Here is an 18,633-nt window from a genome sequence, read left to right on the forward strand (position 1 = left end):
TAAACCTCAGTGTTAATCCTAACCAAGAGGCCACTTTGCAATTCTAAAGACCACACATTCGGTTCATAAAGAGATGGGGAGAAAAAAAACATCTCAAGTTAATTCAACGTGATCTGAATACTAAAACGAACAAAATTATGACCCTTATCAACAAAGAAATGATACATAATATGTTTGTTCATCCACTGTTAGTATTTCATACACATATGGGGGGAAAAAACCTTTTTATGTATTCGAGAGCATAAAACAGGATTATTTAAAGCGGGATATGCGAGAAGTTCAAATGCCATACTTAAAAAGCGAAATGGACTGAAACACATAAAAAGATTACAATGTGTTGACACAACCGCATTTTTAATCCTACATACCAAAACCTCTCTTTTAGTGTGAGGACTTTTGGTTTTCAACTTACCTCTGCTGAGTGTGAAAACAGTGTTTGCTATTACTAGTTTTCGTTTTAATTAATTAATTTCTTTAATACGAGTTTATAACAATTTTCATTTATGACTTTTGCTGTTTTTGCGGAGATCTAGAAAAAATTTTTGCTTTTGAATTTAATTGGATTAGCCAGTTTATTTTTACGTATTTCTCTCTTTAAAATATTTTTCTAAAAAAGAACTGAAAAAAAATTGTTAGACAAAGCTGATACATGGGGAAGCATTTATTAAGTCACGAAATACTGCAAAATATTACTGAAAAAAAAAAAAAACATACATCTTATTCTCAACTGATTTGGTACAAGGTATGCAGCGTTAATATATGGATTTTAGTTTGTTTTTTTTTTCCTCTCTCTCTTTCAAGGGGAGAAACAGACATAATAACAAATTATGAGTAATTTTAGACTTTACTTCAAAGTTAATTGAGTACTTCACAATTTTTAAATGATGGCAATACAATAGAATATAGATTGGTAAAAGATTTGGAATTTTTTTAAAACTATTGCAAGCTGGGAAGGAAGACGGGGGGGGGGGGGGGGTGCAGAGGGACATAAAAATTAATATGAAACATTGAAGTACAGATTTGAAATAAGAATTGCATAATTTTATTTGACTACCTTTGAACTATTTCCAGATTGGTGAAAAACAACTGAGAAAGGCACACATTTCAAATGTAAGCTCACTAATATATAAAATAAGAAATAACGTCAAATAGGAGAAATTGCTGATTACTGCAGACACGTGTTTCGGCGTTACAAGGAAACCTTTTTCAATGCAAAAGAAATGAGCTTATGGATGAAAAGACCTCCGATAAAAGCATACGACATACGACGAACGCATACGACAAAAGCGACAAGCTTTTATTGGATGTAGATGTCTTTTAATTCATAAACTCATTTCTTTTTCATTGAAAAAGGCGTTCCTTGCAATGCCGAAACACGCGTCTGCAGTATCAGCAATTTCTGCCATTTAACGTTGTTATTTTTTATTTACTTTTTATGCAAAAAGGTATTTATTTAACTCATTATATGTGGATTCTTCTGCAACCACAAGAATATTTCTCTCTCTAACTCTCTCTCTCTCACACACACACACACACAAATGAAAGAAAAAAAAAACTGAAGTAATAATCTATTTCACTTATATGAATTTCCATTTAAATTCTACTTGTTCAGCGTGCGTTAAATTGATTAGAAACCAGCTTTCGCCGAAATCAACATCAACTGATAAAACGGTGCTTCTATTACAACATGAATGCCTTCTTTTCCCAGGGGCGTGATTGGGGCGCATGCCCCCAGTCTTTTCCTAGCTACGCAGTCATTAACTCTCAGCGTCCCCTTCAGTAACCCTTTTGAATGGGATATTCGTCAAGGGTACCATTACGATGTCACTAAACGCGAAAGGGTGTACAGAGGTAATGGCCCATCAGCGTTGCCGAACTTTGGCCAGACTTCCCAAACGATTGCAGTTCATCTGCGGAAACCGATTCGGCCGCTTTCGCTCGATTGTCCCGAAATTCCAGGTCTACTTTTCTTTCAGCCACATCTTTAGTTTTATTGAGAAAGTGTGATTGATGGATAGTGGAGTAGTCCAGTACGTGGAGGAAGAAATTATGGACGGTGCTACAAGGATAGTCATTGGAGGTAAGTGATATGTTAGCAACGGGGAAACTGCTCAAGCACAAAATTGCAAAATTAAGTTCTATCAGAATTTGAATGTCCAAAATATTGAATAAGTAACCACGAATAATGTCCTTGCTTACTCGAGATTTAATTTATTTTTATTCAATTGCTTCCTATTAGGAAACTTTTACTGGAAAAGAAAATTAATATTTGAAAAGCTTTTATTATAAACTGGTGGTGGGACAAGGTTTATTAATTGATGACTAAAAATGAATAACAGCAATTTCAAAATTAATCGGTTATAATAATAGAAAATTACTGCTAGGCTGAAAACGGAGTTTTTAAAATTTACAAACTTTGAAAATATTTTAATAATAATTATGAACAGGGTTTAATATTCATAGAAGCTCAATCATAACACTTCTTTTTTTCAGGGTTCATATTAATTTTTACCTATCACGCAGAAGTCAGGATATTCACTCATGAAAAATTCTGCAGACCGTAGGGATCCAGCATTTCTTTTGTTAGAAATTAAGCCGAGATAATAAAGTTAATTGCTAATAAAGTTAACATATTAATCTGAAGGATGAAGTTAAACAATCATATAGCTATGGATTTTCGGAACTGATGAAACTTTCCAAAAAGTACAGGTTTTCAACACTGTCCTCTAGTTAAGTCATCAATTTAAAAAGCTTGTCTTCACCATATACCTGTCACTAAACACATCTCAAGCAGTAAAGCGTTCGCAATAAATAAAAAACCTACATAAAGATGTATAACAAAAAAGAGAAAAACGACCACATTCGCAACTTCTATTCGCCGCACAAAACCGAACCAAAAAGCAAAAATTCTAACCTCAAAACACTACCAGGAGGGTCAGCTACCCAGAGGGAGAGTCGGAAAGGGAAAAAAAAAAGGAGCAGACGAACGAACATAATAACAAATTACCTAAACATGCAAGCACACTTTTGATTCATACGCGAAAATAAGATTAACCTTTCCTCCCTTCGTGTACACAGTGATTAGTAGCCTCGAGTTATCGGGAAAAGGAAGTATATATTGAAGGAAAAGCTGGGATTGGACAGCATGATTCAAATATTGCGATTGCTTTGGTTTAGGTCAGGTTGTGACGGTATAAATATTTTGCTCAATTGATGTTGCTTTTGCAGGGCTGAAATATATGTAGGATTCTGTTTTTAGAAGTTTAAAATTCATATAAACTCATAGTTTTATGAACAAATGATTAGACGGTACCAGATTCGTAATTCATTAATAGATGCAATATCTATTAATGGAAACATTTTTTGCGTGAATTTTGCTTTTCTTAAGTTGAAGATTTTGAAAAGTTGAGAGTATATATATATATAGAAAAAGGTTTCATTTTAACGTCGTTTTTATGAACTTATTATAGCTCAAGATTTTATGAACAAATGATGACCAACACCAGGTTCTTGTGTATGCAATATTTATGAAAATTAACTTTTTTTTTTGCATAAATTTTTCTGTTTATCACTCTGGTTAAATACAATGAGAAGTTGGTAAATATATTTTTTAAAAAAGTTTCATTTTAACGTTGTTTATGAAAAAATTCGGGCACGAACTGAACGAACTACGAAAAACTGAGGGAATGAATGTAAAGACAACACTTTTCAATATCAATACACTGATTACTCAAAGGGAAAAAAAGAAAAACAGTTTGAAGTCAGCCAGCATTTCAATTTGCTAAACCAAACAATTCGCAACGTATCTACGGCCCCCTTCATTCCAAGACAGATTGATACTGCGTACCTTATCTACTGCTTCTTTCCTAACTTCTAAAAACGGACCTCCGAACGTGATACCCTTAAATGCGAATCATTTTTTTCAATCTCCGCTAGAAGGGAAGCAACGATCTTTCGACTCAATTCCGACATTTAAAACAGCCACTGGGGGGGGGGGGGGTAAATGGTACACGTTTCCAGAGATTTCGAGCAATCTCTTGCTGGAATTCCTTTTTTCCCCCCTCCAAGATTCAGCTTAATTAAATTGCAGTTGACTTTCGATACCTCTGTGATCATGGAACAGGGGAAAATATTCGAGAAAAAGTACGAATATTTACTTACCTACACAGTTTAAATCTAATATGGATAAAATGGAAAGTCTATGCCAACTACACTCGACAATTGACTTGAAATATTCACTTAACTTATAGAGGTGGATTGAGAGGAGCCTTGGAGAAAATATATCGATGTTAAAATCGAACTAAAATTAGCATTGATTTGCCACACACACACACACACACAAAAAAAAAAAAAAATGGAGAGAAGAAATACTTTTGTGGAACATCCGATGGCAATAAAAAATAAGTGTTCAACTAAATGCTGTGCAAGTCACACGTACAAAATTTCGACCCCCAAAGAGGACTCCCCGTTTTTCAGTTATGTGAGATGAATACATAAAAAAGGCACAATCAAAAAGAGAGGTGCACGACTTGACGTTATAAAGATCCTACACACAAAATTTCAACCTTCTACAGCTAACCGCTTCTGAGGTATCCAAGCTAGAAACGTACAGTGGTGATAAAAAAAAAATTTAATCACCCGCGCCGCAAAGGAGAGGAATATCATCGCGACTGCATTCCACACACAGTCAAGCATCCCGTATCCCAGATGATTTGGGGATGTATTTCTAATCAAGGAGTTGGTGGGCTTCACTTTGTGCAAGGAACAGTAAACGCTCAGGTGTATATTGGTATTTTGGAGGAGAAATTGCTTCCTACTATCCGGGATCACTTTACTTCAGTTCCAAACGTCATTTTCCAGGATGATTCTGCTCCGTGCCATAGGGCAAAACTGGTGAGTAACTATTTAAAAACCTTTATCCTGTCATTAGACTTAAATTGACATGGGGTTAAGTAATTTTTTTTTCTCTTAAACTCACACGCAGGTTCAGAAATGGAAAAATGAGCATAGGGTCAGCAGTTTGCCTTGGCCTAGAAATAGCCCCGATCCACGTAAACAATTATCGGATTCCTGCTGATAAATGTTTATTTCATAAGTTTTGCAGAATTTCACATGCATTCATCGTTAATCGGTCTACCAAAACTTCCTCCATAATCCCATTGCTGTGAAAATGCGAGAGTGATGCATTTTTTTTTTTTACCAGCACTGTACATACCTTTATCCTGTCATTAGACTTAAATTGACATAGGGTTAAGTAATTTTTTTTTCTCTTAAACTCACACGCAGGTTCAGAAATGGAAAAATGAGCATAGGGTCAGCAGTTTGCCTTGGCCTAGAAATAGCCCCGATCCACGTAAACAATTATCGGATTCCTGCTGATAAATGTTTATTTCATAAGTTTTGCAGAATTTCACATGCATTCATCGTTAATCGGTCTACCAAAACTTCCTCCATAATCCCATTGCTGTGAAAATGCGAGAGTGATGCATTTTTTTTTTTTACCAGCACTGTACATACCTTTATCCTGTCATTAGACTTAAATTGACATAGGGTTAAGTAATTTTTTTTTCTCTTAAACTCACACGCAGGTTCAGAAATGGAAAAATGAGCATAGGGTCAGCAGTTTGCCTTGGCCTAGAAATAGCCCCGATCCACGTAAACAATTATCGGATTCCTGCTGATAAATGTTTATTTCATAAGTTTTGCAGAATTTCACATGCATTCATCGTTAATCGGTCTACCAAAACTTCCTCCATAATCCCATTGTTGTGAAAATGCGAGAGTGATGCATTTTTTTTTTTTTACCAGCACTGTACATACACATGCACACACAGCCGTCAGGAGAATTCAACGATGGCCTTTTTATACGGAGTTTTTAGTTCCCTTTAAATCATGTTCGTCAAGAAAGAGGCTAATCAAATTCGGTTTACTGGTGAATGAAAGGAAAATTTAGCTTGAAATTTTAATGGTAAATTTCTCGCAAACTCAACATATTCTCTCCTTTACAAAGAAGTAATAAATCAAGTTAACGCATTTTCAACGTTGAAACTCATTACTCTTGGTTTTATTTGAGTATATTACGCAATTACGCATGTGGAAAAAAAATTAACAGGAAAAAGTAAAAATTTGAAAAATAACGAACTGACAATGAAAAACAAACTTGTAAAATTGCCATCAACTATTGAAGTAATTTCTTTGTATCTTCTGCGGTAGAACTTTTCTTAAACCCAACTAATACGATCATACAGTAAAAGCATAGCTCACTGCGACATTTAAAAAAATCATTTCAGTTCATTTTCAGAATTTGCAGGAGAAAAAAAACATCGACCATTTTATTTTTATCGGATAATTTTTTAATAACATATTTCTCAATTCGTTGTACATAAAAAGCGAAGGAAAAAATATCTTTCGCAGGATTTAATTCATTTCGCTTGAATGGTAACGAAATCGCAACTAAAGAAATGAAATATGTTTAAAATTGACAGCCATACTTAAAAAACTGACTTGGCTATACTTCTAACTAAATTTTAAACGCTGGAAATTCTAAAATTTAGATCAAATGACATTTATGCGACTTAGAGAAATTAAATTGGTAGACATGGAAAATAAATTGAATTTAACATGTTGAAATGGAGATGACACTTTTGCAATAACTTTTACATTTTCTCAAAACCTTCAAATGTTACGGGTTTTTATATATTTATTTTATTCGAGCAAGTTTATTTTAGCATAAAATTAGGAAATAATGTTACACTGGATTTTTATAGCCATACAGTAGGTGTTAAAAGTTGTAAAAAGTAAGTTGACTAAAGGATAAATAAAGTTTTCGCAAATGTTTCATCTTTCCAACATTTTGAAAGAAAAAAATCCAAAACCACGGAGACATTTCACCGGTGTAATTTTGGAAACTATAAAAACCGAAATTTCGCTAAATGAAGCAGTTTACAAGTTTGGTGAATTTATTACTAGTATAAAATAAGTAAACAAATATAATGATTAATCACAGGGCTGAATTTATCGTTACGCCACGAAAAAGCTGACCTTAAATCTTCCGGTCCCTTCCTCTTCTAAAAAGCAAGGAACCTACCTTGACTTTGAAAACTTAACCAAAGCCCGCTTGACGTCTGCTCACTGCTTCGTTTGCAATACATCTTCAACTAATTTATTGCTTTTCATGCTTGGAAAATATTTTATTTTCATGTGGTGGACGAAAAAAAAAAAAAAAAAAAACCATATTTATTACTAAGAAAAAGATGTCGCTGTAAAAATAAATAAATAAGATTAAATAAATAAATCAAAAGAGGAAAATTTGCAGCCCTAAGCAATTAGTTGCCAACTCTGCCTTGTAAAAAAAAAATTGACATTGATTAATTAGAGATTAATTTTTTCTTTTTGCAAACACGAAAAGGAACATACATTCAATTCCAAAACCACGTGAGATGTATGATACGTGAGCATGAGAAATGATCCCGAGGCGCATGCGCGACAGAAAACACCGACTCTACCTTCTTTAGATAAATAACAGAAATTGCCGTCTGCTCAACAGATAAAGAAGGGACGGAAATTTACGGCTCGTTGATTGAGATCGGGATCGGGGGCATATCTTTCATTCATTTGATACTGCTCCAGCGAAATTCTCGAGGGCAGTCATGTATCCCATGGCAAGGGGGCTCTTCTGGTATGCAGAGGAGGACGAATCGCATTCGTTAGTATGCGAGCGCTCCTTTTTGCATAGCCGAGATACAATTTCACGAGACATTCCCAACAGATAAGACCACGTAGTATTTGGAGGTCGACAGTTCGAGCGATCAAAAATCTTGACCAGATATCAAGATCAGTTTATCACAAGGCGATGGGTCTTTGGGTCAAAAAATTCTTGATTAGGTGAGGAGAACTAATGTTTAAAGTAAAGTTTGATAATTACCTTCATGTTTGAAAAGTAAAATAAGAAATAACAGCGTTTAATTGCACAAAATTGCATATTACTACATACACGTGTGTTTGGGTTTACAAGGAACCCCTTTTGCAACGTAAGTGAGCTTATGAATGAAAAGACATCCGACAAGAGCACTTGTAGCAAAAGCTTTTGTAGGATGTCATTTCATCCATAAGCTCACTTATTTGGCATTGAAAAAGGAGTTCTTTGTTACCCTGAAACACGTAAATGTAGTAACCTGCAATTTTGTGCAATTAAACGTTGTTATTTCTTGTTTCAATGTTGAAACTATTCGAAAAATGGAATGCCAATCAATATAGTACAAATAATTCCTTAAATACCACATTTAACTCTGTCGAGGACATAATTTGACAAAACTTCCTCTAGTAAAATATCCTTCGATAAACAACGAAGTCGAAATTGAACTAATTTGTAATGAATTTGAAAATTTTAAATGAATTGTCGAGCATATTGAATGTTTCACTGTTAAGATATCATTTTTTCCCCTCAATCCATACAAACGACCATTTCATAATTCCGAAAAGTAATTTTAGTCGCCTAGCAATGTTTCTGATTAAAGTTTCAAATGTTGAACGATATAAGGAATACCTTCACACATATTTATTAACTTATCTAGTATATGAAATTAAAGAGTTTTTACCGTTGGAATTTGAAAATATTATCAGGCTTAAGACGATAACTTAAAGTAGACTGAATCCCCAGAGCATAATAATCTAAAGCTTAGTTAATAATAAATCAATAAAGGAATTAAGTTCCCCAAACATACATGCTGAAATCGAAAGCACAGATATAGCTCGTACATATACAGTAATTTGCTTCCGAAATAGCATGTGATAATGGGAGGGACAGTTACGAAGAGGCGAAAAAAAAAAAAGAACAGCTGACAGATTTTTATTTGTTACAACCAAATGAAGAATTAACGGTAGAATAAATTCATTTTCATCAAAAAAGAAGGAGAAACACAGAAAGTAACTGATATGCAAAAAGTTTTTAAAAGGCTGGTACAAAAAGGTTCACACGAGCATGAAAAGTAAATTACATGCTAGGTTTAATGGTTGTTTTTTTTTTTTTTTTAATACTTTCCGAGCCAATTATTTTGAAATCACATTTTAAAGGTAAGCTTTCTGTAGGGCTTAATTCAAAACAAAAACTCCACAAAATGAAGTTATAAATTTTACCTTAGAGGAAAGCCTCATAGATAAACATTGAATCGTGCACCATGTTTTAAAGTAAAGTTAAAAATGAATTTTAGATCACGAATTACACTTTGAATAAATAGATGCAGGTGTCTGAACCACACACAGAAAAAAAAAAGCTATCAATATAAAATTTGCGGAAATATCAGAGCTATGCTTCAAGAGGGAAAACGTCCAAGTCTTGCAGTACAGTTGAACTCTTTTAATAGGATCACGTTTAATACAAAATTCCGGCTAAAATGAACATTTTGTTCGTTAAGTTTGGTTTGCTATCTAATTACATTAAAAATTTCACGTATAATACGTACATGAAATTAAAAGTCTCGGCTAAAACGAACAAAAATTTCTGACCTCTGTACTTAAAATGTTCGTAATTGAATACTGTAATTTTCTTTTTTAGAAATTATTCATCATTTTATTAGGCAGTAGAAATTTTATTGTGTATCGAGAAGAAAATATTAAATACTTTGCATAGAAAATGAAGCCTGTACATTTTTTTACCTGTGGACATTTCAATATTCCACGATTGCCGATTATCATCTTCCTTTTCCAATATTTTCCTCATTCATTCATTCATAAGAAGTTAGTGATTTTTTTCTGAATATACTAAGAATTAGATTACAATGTATGTATTCGTAGTAATATTTTTAAAATATAGGTAAACACGGCTAATACGAACAAATTCGTGGATTTTTGACACTTCGTATTAACCGAAAAGAACTTTTTTTTTTAAGAAAGTGTTTTAAGATAAATTTAGAAAAAAATAAATAAGTTAAATTAAGACAAAGTCCCAAACTCGCTGCTTCATCAAAGAAATTTTCCCTTTTAACGAGGAACTCTAACGCTGAAATTGATTTTAAGAGCATTACACAACAAGTTTCGACAACAAAAATTCGCACTTCGTGTGAAGGATGTGAAAGCGAAAACAAGTTTTGCTGAAAAGCGCAGCAGTCAGTGGCGGAACAGGAAGGGGGCGATGTGACAGCAATCCGGACATTTTCTCTCCAGCAGGATGTGAGAGTATCCGGCACCAGGGATCCGGCTGAAGATTCACTATCTTCCCAACCTCCTCTCACCCCTAATGAAAGGAAAGGGAAGGAAGAAGACGCAGTTTTGTTCGGGGCGGTTATAATAACTTCTGACGATATTCTTGATGGCGATTTGCCCCGGCAGACATCCAATAACTCAGCATTATTCTCGGCGGGGTATTGCTAAACTTTTGGATCGACTAATCATCCGCTGAAGAACAACATTTATTCTGCCCAATTGTTAACGATTCAATTTAACGTGACAAGCAATATGGTTTATTAAAACAGAATTAGTATTTGACTTTTTGATTTAATGTAATTGTTTGGAGAAAAGGGATTGTTTATAAATTACATGAGGGGGATTGAGGACGAAGGGGACGTGAAAAAATTAAGGTAACACGTGCGATGGACCGGTCAAATATGAGTCAGATTATAGTTTGACTCTAATAAGTTGACTTCCGATCGGCTGAAGGTTAAACGATTCTATTTGTTAAATTACGGTTCAGGCAAGCAGCTACTTTTTCTTCAATCAAAGACTTTGCGTTGCTGATAACGATTATGAGCGTTGTGGCAAAGCAAAAATTTCGTTTCTTTCAATCCGAGCATAAATGAACGCGTTCAAAGTCAAACATTTTTTTACAAGAACCAGACTATACCTCTCCATTTCTGATTTCCAACTGATTTTAAAACATGTCCCGCGCGGGTATTATCATTCCATGTAAAGCAGAATGAAATATTCACCAATTCCTTGTTTCGTAAGGAAAAAATAATGCATTTTCAAACGGGAGTCAGAGCTACAAAAAAGCAAGATAAATGACTAACAACTAATAACTCGTCAAATAAGGCAAACTTAAGACTGCTTCAATGCATTGTGAGAAATATTATTTTAACAATGGATTATATGACATCCTTTGAGCATGCGATCAATAACATGAGGAGTATTATTATTTCGTTAAAATTATAACCAATTATGGCCCTCATTACTACCTACAGTTAAATATGAACCCAGTAGCATTTAGGGCAAGAGTAACAATAGCAAATGGCTAACTTAGCAATAGATTTTTGGCATTGAATTTTCCCACTTTATAAAGCCAGGAACTCGACTCATTTTCAAGGAGGCTGAGGGAATAATCTTTCCTCACCTTTAAGCTTGTAAGTACAATATGTTGAGAATGTGTATTGCGGTATACTTTCCATACTATAGCTAAAAGATGAACTATTATTGCATTAACTTAGATTTGCAAAGCAATATAAATAACAGATCTAAAATAATCCCAAAAATTATATCCATTACAATAATCCAAGAAGTTTGAGTAAAACAATATAAGACGTTTGAGTTAAACAGTCTAAGACGTTTGAGTTCATAAAGCCAAGAAGTTTTTTACTTATGTTGCGCAATTTTCACGTATAGCATTTTTCAGTTTGAAGAAATGGATTTTCACTCAAACTTTTAGTAAAGAAAAGGGACCAGAAGCCTTGCATTATCGCATAAGATCGGATCCAAAATATGGAAAACAAAACAATATATATACGTAACAATTTGGAATTGCAAGTACAGTTGAACTCGGTTAATACGAAATGTGAAAAATCCACGCATTTGTTCGTATTGACCTTTATTCGTTACAACCGTGAAAAAGTGATACTGTGAAAAAACGACGAAATGCTTAGTCATATTTAAAAAACATTACTGCTTATACATACATTGAAATCTAATTATTTGTACATTCAGAAAAAATCACTTATTTCTTATAAAAGAATGTGTTGGAAAATATTGAGAAAGGAAGATGATAATCGACAATCGAGGAGTAGGTCGTAATCCACAATGGAAGATGAACAGTTTTATCTCCGAGTAAGTTGAAATGCCCACAGGTAAATAAATGATCGGGAATTTATTTTCTGTACAAAATGTTTAATATTTTCTTCTCGATATCCAATGGGACTTCTACAACCTAACAAAATGATGAATCATTTCTAAAAAAGAAAATTATAGTATTTAACCACGAACATTTCAAGTAAATTTTTGTTCGTCCTACCCGAGACTTTAATGTACGTATAATACGTGAGCTTTTTAATGTAATTAGATAGCAAACCAAACTTAACGAACAAAATGTTCGTTTTAGCCATGATTTCGTATTAAACGTTATCGTATTAAGAGAGTTCAACTGTAACTAAAAAATGCAACGTGAAAAGCAAAATACTATGAGGCGGTTTCTAATCACTGTAAGGGGATAGATGCAAAAACTGGGAATTGCAGTAAATAATACCCAGTAAATAAGTGCAACCAAAAAAAGCAGGTGGAAGCGAATTTCGTATTTGAAACAAAACTACTTTAAAGAAAGGAAGCAGAGATTTGCTATTTCTTCGTTCAAACATAATATCGTAATAAAATCATAAAGTAAATAGCCGAAGAGAGCAAATACATTACTTGATGTAACAGATTAAAACATCAAATATATATAGATGCTATTTTCTTTTATTTAATAAAAGGAATGTTGGCTGGGAAATAAATCATTCCCTTTTCACACGTTCAAGTTAAGCAATAAGAATAAACATAAGCTAAACTAACAAAGAAATTGTGTTTCTTCTATTTTATGGTGGAAAAAACTGACCAAGAGTTAAATTCTTTTGAAAAAAAATGAATTTTCATAACTTACACTGCGATATCTCACACTGAGCAACTATGTAGTTTCTCAAAATAATTTTTCAGATCACCCACTGTAAATAATTTAATCAATCACCATTGTTTAACAGCTGAATCCAACAAAGCAAGAAATGCGTCAGACTTAAAAAAAAAAAAAATCTTTTAAAAAGCAATTTATACATATGAAAAAAAATTATACGTATTTCACGTATTGTTATAATCGTCTGACGAAAACTCCACTTTTTAGTAGAGTTGCCATTAGTATTACGTATTTGCAAACAAAAGAAATAACTTCCAGTTAACAGAACGATTGTTCGCATTTTGAAAAAAAAAAAAAAAAAGAATTGGTAGATAGAAGCAACTACCATTTGCAGAAGTTAATTAACGAAAAATGCTTTTAAAAAGCGCATTAATTGGGAAGAGACGAGATTGCTTACTTTTAGGATAATGAAGTTATTTATGGAACGATAGTACAAGAATTGGATTTTTAGGAAAGACTAATAATGAACAATGCAATGATTTTTTTTCTTAAGGTCTCTCGAGCTCCTAGAATTTTTGATGCAACTATAAAAACAAAAGAGGAGAAAAAAAGAAATGATTGGATACATTTAATGCTTTTTTAGAAGAAGAAAATTGGAATTAATATGAAGGTTGACATTAGAAAGCATGAAACATCTTCGCGAGAACTGATTTTGAAGAGAATGACGGAATCGATATCATGTACAATTTATAGATGAATATCAATAAATAAATGGTTAATAAACACCGAATCTAATAAACTAGAAAAATAAAACAATGGATTTAAATTAATGATATTACATTGAGAATAATCAAAATCCTGAAAAAGCATTGGACTTGCTTAAGTGAAGAAAGACCGTTTAAATTGATATCTTCGAAGTAACTCAATAGAAGCGTCCATTGGCTAGATCAGTGCTTCTCAACCTACGGTCCGTGGACCACTAGTGGTCGTCCGCAAGCAATTTTCACATCGTCCGTGAGTAGCCAGTAAAAATTTATCTATGCCATTTTTATAGTTGTAATTAAATTTTATTCGAAATTTTTTTGGATTTATCTTATTCCATCTAATACAATTGCTGTGAAAAGATTACTTATCGTATGTGGTCCGCTAAGGAAGGGTACCGAGTGGTCCTCAGCAATAAAAAGGATGAGAACCACTGGGCTTGACGCAGATATTTCTCAGGAACTAATCTTTTCTAAAAGATCGTGTCTTATAGAAAAGACTGAAGAAAATGTTTAACCAACAATGGATTAATAACGTTTGATCAAGATGGTTAATACTGTAAATAAATGTAATATGAAACAACCCGAATTTCATTTCGAAATTTATTAACAATTAATAATAATAATAATAATAATAATGCTAACAAACAATGATTTAAGAATTGATTTTATTCAGTTCTAACGGTACCCGCATGGCCTTGCCCGTAGTAGAAAATTAAAAGGTCATTTGGTTCGCTTTTTACAAATAATGGATGATGAACTTCTCGCCAGTTTGCTCGCCCATGGTCGCATATGGTAGTTTGCTCGTCCACATTATGGAAATTTGCTAGTTCACGTTATAGTAATTTGTTCGTCCACGCTATGATAATTTGCTCGTATAATGTTCTTAAAACTGGAATAGAAAAAGAACAAAATCGAATTTTCGAAAAACCGCTTCGAGGTGCTCACCCCTATGCAAGGAACTGATTTTGTGCCAAATTTCATGAAAATCGGCCGAAAGTTCTAGGCGCTATGCGCTAAACAGACATCCAGAGATCCACAGAGACAGAAATCCGGAAGACACAGACTTTAAGCTTTATTATTAGTAAAGATTTATTTTAGAATGTATTTTTCTTTTAATATTTTAATCAGAATAAAAACAAAAATTTTCCAGCCCAAACAGAACTATGTTAACTAACCATGTTTTAAACAAAGCAGTGGGTAAATTTCGTTGTTGCTTCAAAAGTATCATTTCTCTTAATCGACTGTTATTACGTCTTGAAGCTGTCTGCAATGCTGATTAATTTAGACGCATTAATGAAGACATTATAACATCATCTGTATTCAACAATGGTGTAACTTAGCTCTAAGCAATCTACACTTCTAATTGAAATGTGAAAAAAACTTGGCTGTGCAGGAGGGAGGGGGGAGGAGAGTTAAATTTCAATTAACCTCTGCAGTAACTCTTGATAACACAGGGGGAAAAAAACATGCAGAAAAAGATTCAAAGTCGTTGCTTTCCCTTTACGCAAACAAGCAGTGTTGCTTTCAAGATGTTTTCTATTATTCACGTTCTTTCTAATTACGCAACGACAAACAGCACTGCCAATTTCGCCAAGCATAATAACGACACATTCTTTTGCGACACTGCAACAAAGAGGTGAGCGAATATTTTCTGCGCGAGCTGGATGAAAAGTCTCGTTCGCAAACGATATTCTTCAAGCGAGTGGAGCTGAGTTGCACAAAAATTCCCCCAGCTGCTTTAAAATGCATTTAGCGTCGGCTGCTAAGAACAATGCGCAAATAAGGGCTGTCGCTGTTTTGTGTAACGGAGTCTGGTGTGACTTGCTAGATAGGAAAGGCTTTTAAATGAAGTTAGGCATTGTGCTACTCCAGTTAATTCGTTTTCACCGAAAGCATCCGACGAGCCATTGTCGGGGGCTGTTTATTAGGTGAAAATGGGAAGGGAAACGGCGCACTTATTCATTTACTTAATACCATGATTAAGTACTTGAAGCAGGTTTTTAATTCATTTAGTGAATCAAAACTTTCTGAAGCTGAAACCTAGAAAAGACAGCCACGTACGAGGATCATATAAATACATACTTCAAGTCAGGTTTCTTGTTTATTTCGAGGTGCTTTACGTTTAAAATATAGCTATTTGAGAATGATTCATGTATGTTAAACATATATAACTCGGGTTTACGTTAATTTGGCCTCAAAAGCAATGAACAGCAGGTATAGAAACAAAATACTTGTTCTTTAAAACGATGGCATAATGGGTGTGGAGGGGGGGGGGGGGGCATGGTTTTAATTAAAGCATACTGGAGCTTTTATCAATGTTTCTTGAAATTTTGAAAACAGATAAAAATGCGTTCTGAAAATAATATTTCTCCTTTTGTGCCCCAGAAGAGAAGGCACAACGGTTCAACGTAGACTTAGAAGAAGAGGCGCCGGAGCAGTATGCAAGATTAGGTGGTAACAAAAGGGCAGGTCAGATGCACAAGCTTGGCAGAATGGCAGAAACCCGATGGGGAGTCATTGTGACCTCCCAAAAATGTCCTCATTCGGAAAATTTTGTCTGACGACTAGGCAAAATTTTGAGTTTTATTCGGCAAATTTAGAATTTCTGCACTCCCAAACATTTAAGATCAGAGTGCACCCGAATCCTGGTAGGAGATGCAGATATGAGAGAGTGGCAAGCTAGACATACAATGTGAGGTGAGTATTAAATGTACATTTTAGATTTTCGATGCATCCTAGAGGACATATAACAGAGGTGTTTATGATGCGTGCTGAAAGGATGCATACAGGATGAGAGTATATATGTCTTATTTATTATTTACCTCCAAACTTCACGTTAGAATCCTGATCTTCAAAGAATGGTGATGTTACAAAGGTTTGCATGTAAAACTGAAGAGATGATGATGCTGTATCAAGAGAAAAGACAACCGAGGATACATGGATTTTGAAAGTCCAGGACGTAAACATTAAAAGGCTAACGATGTTTCTTGAAAAGGGACATAAGAGTAATATACTAGCCTCACCTAGAGCCTTGATAGCTAATATAGAAAATATCATGATAATCAGGAGTGCTAAACAATTTAAAAGACATGTTAAGCTAACTAACCATCAGTGAGAAATATGCTAGATTCCTGGTTCTACCCCCAGAAGATCAATAAAACCAATGCAGATGATTTGCCAAGAACGAAGACATAAATTACATGCTGCATCCACAAAGCATTGTGTGAGAGGGAAAAACAGACATGTTACAAGACGAGTGATTGGTAACTCCTGAGTCGAGACAAAAAAGCTTATTAGATTCACAATTTATTTAGCGAGGGCACTTCATAAAACTGCGCTGGACTTGAGAACTATCTACTGAGGATACACAAAAAAAGTGGTACGCTACATTCGTGAATTATACAAACTAAGGATAGATGTTAAAGTGTTATACAAATCGTTTCCTACGTGCAAACAGAAAAGAAGAATTTGGAAGTACAACTTACATTGAATTCTACTTGTTGGGGCATACGCACTCCAGGCCTTGGTCCTCCTGGATACCTAGGTGACATGAATGGCTGAAAGAGAAATAAAAATCAGAAACTAAATTGAAGGGGAACACGAAATTACAGATGTAACTGGATTAAAAATATCAGGGTATGAAATAAAAAATAAAATTACTTTGGTTATTACTTTAATAGATAAAATAAATAAATGAATTATCAAACAAAGATACCATATTCGGAAAAATTTACACCAATATGCATAAAGTTTTTCACTGTTCAAAAATAAATAATAAAAACAACGATTATAAACAGTTTTAAAATAGTGCTTCGCGAGGAAAGAGAAATAAGAACACATCATTATTAACATTTTTTACTCAAAAAGTATTTCAAAAATGTGAGCAAAATTTACTTAAAGTTAATTTTATAAAGGAAATCACTGTTTGATGGGATTAATTTTCTTTGAGAACCCTGTCAGAAAAGTGCTGTGGACTTGTAAGTCATTCAAAGATGATAGTTATGATAAATTTCAAACTTCTCTTTTACATTTGCTTTTGTTATGAGATCATGAAAGAAAGAAACAACCACTCTCTTCCAACGACAAATTGAACATCATATCATATATCAAGATGAAGAATGCGACTGACCATTGAGAACTCAAAAGGAGATGAATATTTCAGTATTTTTTTTTTAAGTTCAATTACGGTCAACAATATTGGATATTTTTAACTGTAATACGATTTAAAGATTTGATAACATTAATCAATAAAATAAAATCAGTCGTAGAAACCTATAAACAGGCAAGTATGTCTGCTGTGGGTAGGTAAAGGGACATTTTTATTTTTTGTCATCTATTGTACGTCAGCTTCTTGTACAAGCTTGTTACAAACTTAATTGTTTTCCCCTGAAAAACCAGCGAGAAAAAATCGTCGAATTCCACTATTTCCCTATTATTAGTTTTGAATCCAAAACAAGTTTCTTAAATATCTCAAAAACTCATTTTTGTAGATACAATCGTTTACCTACCCACGGCAGTATTTAAGTTACCAGCTTTTTAACAGCAAAAGATTAACAGGCAATTACCCGAAATTCGACCAGCAATTCCATTAATCCCAATTCCATTCATTTTCAACATATTCCCTTTCTGATGAATTCGCACTTCAAAATGAATTATCCCCAATACTTTCATATCGCAAAAACACGGGGCCCTGTAATTATCAAAATACGACGGCGGCTGTGGTGTATCAATAACACTCTCCGGCTGAATGCTTCAAAGGAGAAAAGAGCGGGGCGCTAATTGGGGCGTCACATAGGGGCGGATGGGGCTGGCTGATAGAAGGCCCACCGATTGAAACTCAGGTTGCTGCTATGAGAGTGTAAATGGAGATGAAGTGCCCCTGTTCGTTGTGAAACTCGCGAGAGGGAGAAGATGCGATGGCGGAATTAATATGAGAGGATGACGTTGAGCCAACACACGCCATGACATAAAGGAATTCAAGACGAATTATGTTTGATTGAGGGACACAGAGGAATTCTGCCGACCGGGAAATAATGGGATTCCGAAAGTGGCCACCTACAGACCATC

At 34.2% G+C, this 18,633-nt stretch overlaps 1 protein-coding gene across 1 annotated transcript in view; it reads right to left on the reverse strand.

Moving 5' to 3' along the window:
- LOC129228049 (single-stranded DNA-binding protein 3-like) overlaps positions 1–18,633 on the reverse strand; it is a gene marked incomplete at its 5' end in the record, with an annotated part of 396,346 nt that overhangs the window by 59,887 nt on the left and 317,826 nt on the right. Inside the window, 1 exon segment of the mRNA XM_054862684.1 lies at positions 17,052–17,123. Within this exon segment, the coding sequence (XP_054718659.1) occupies positions 17,052–17,123 (72 nt within the window).

This window comes from Uloborus diversus, chromosome 8 (genome assembly GCF_026930045.1).
Source record: "Uloborus diversus isolate 005 chromosome 8, Udiv.v.3.1, whole genome shotgun sequence".
In the NCBI taxonomy this organism is placed as follows: Eukaryota; Metazoa; Arthropoda; class Arachnida; order Araneae; family Uloboridae; genus Uloborus; species Uloborus diversus.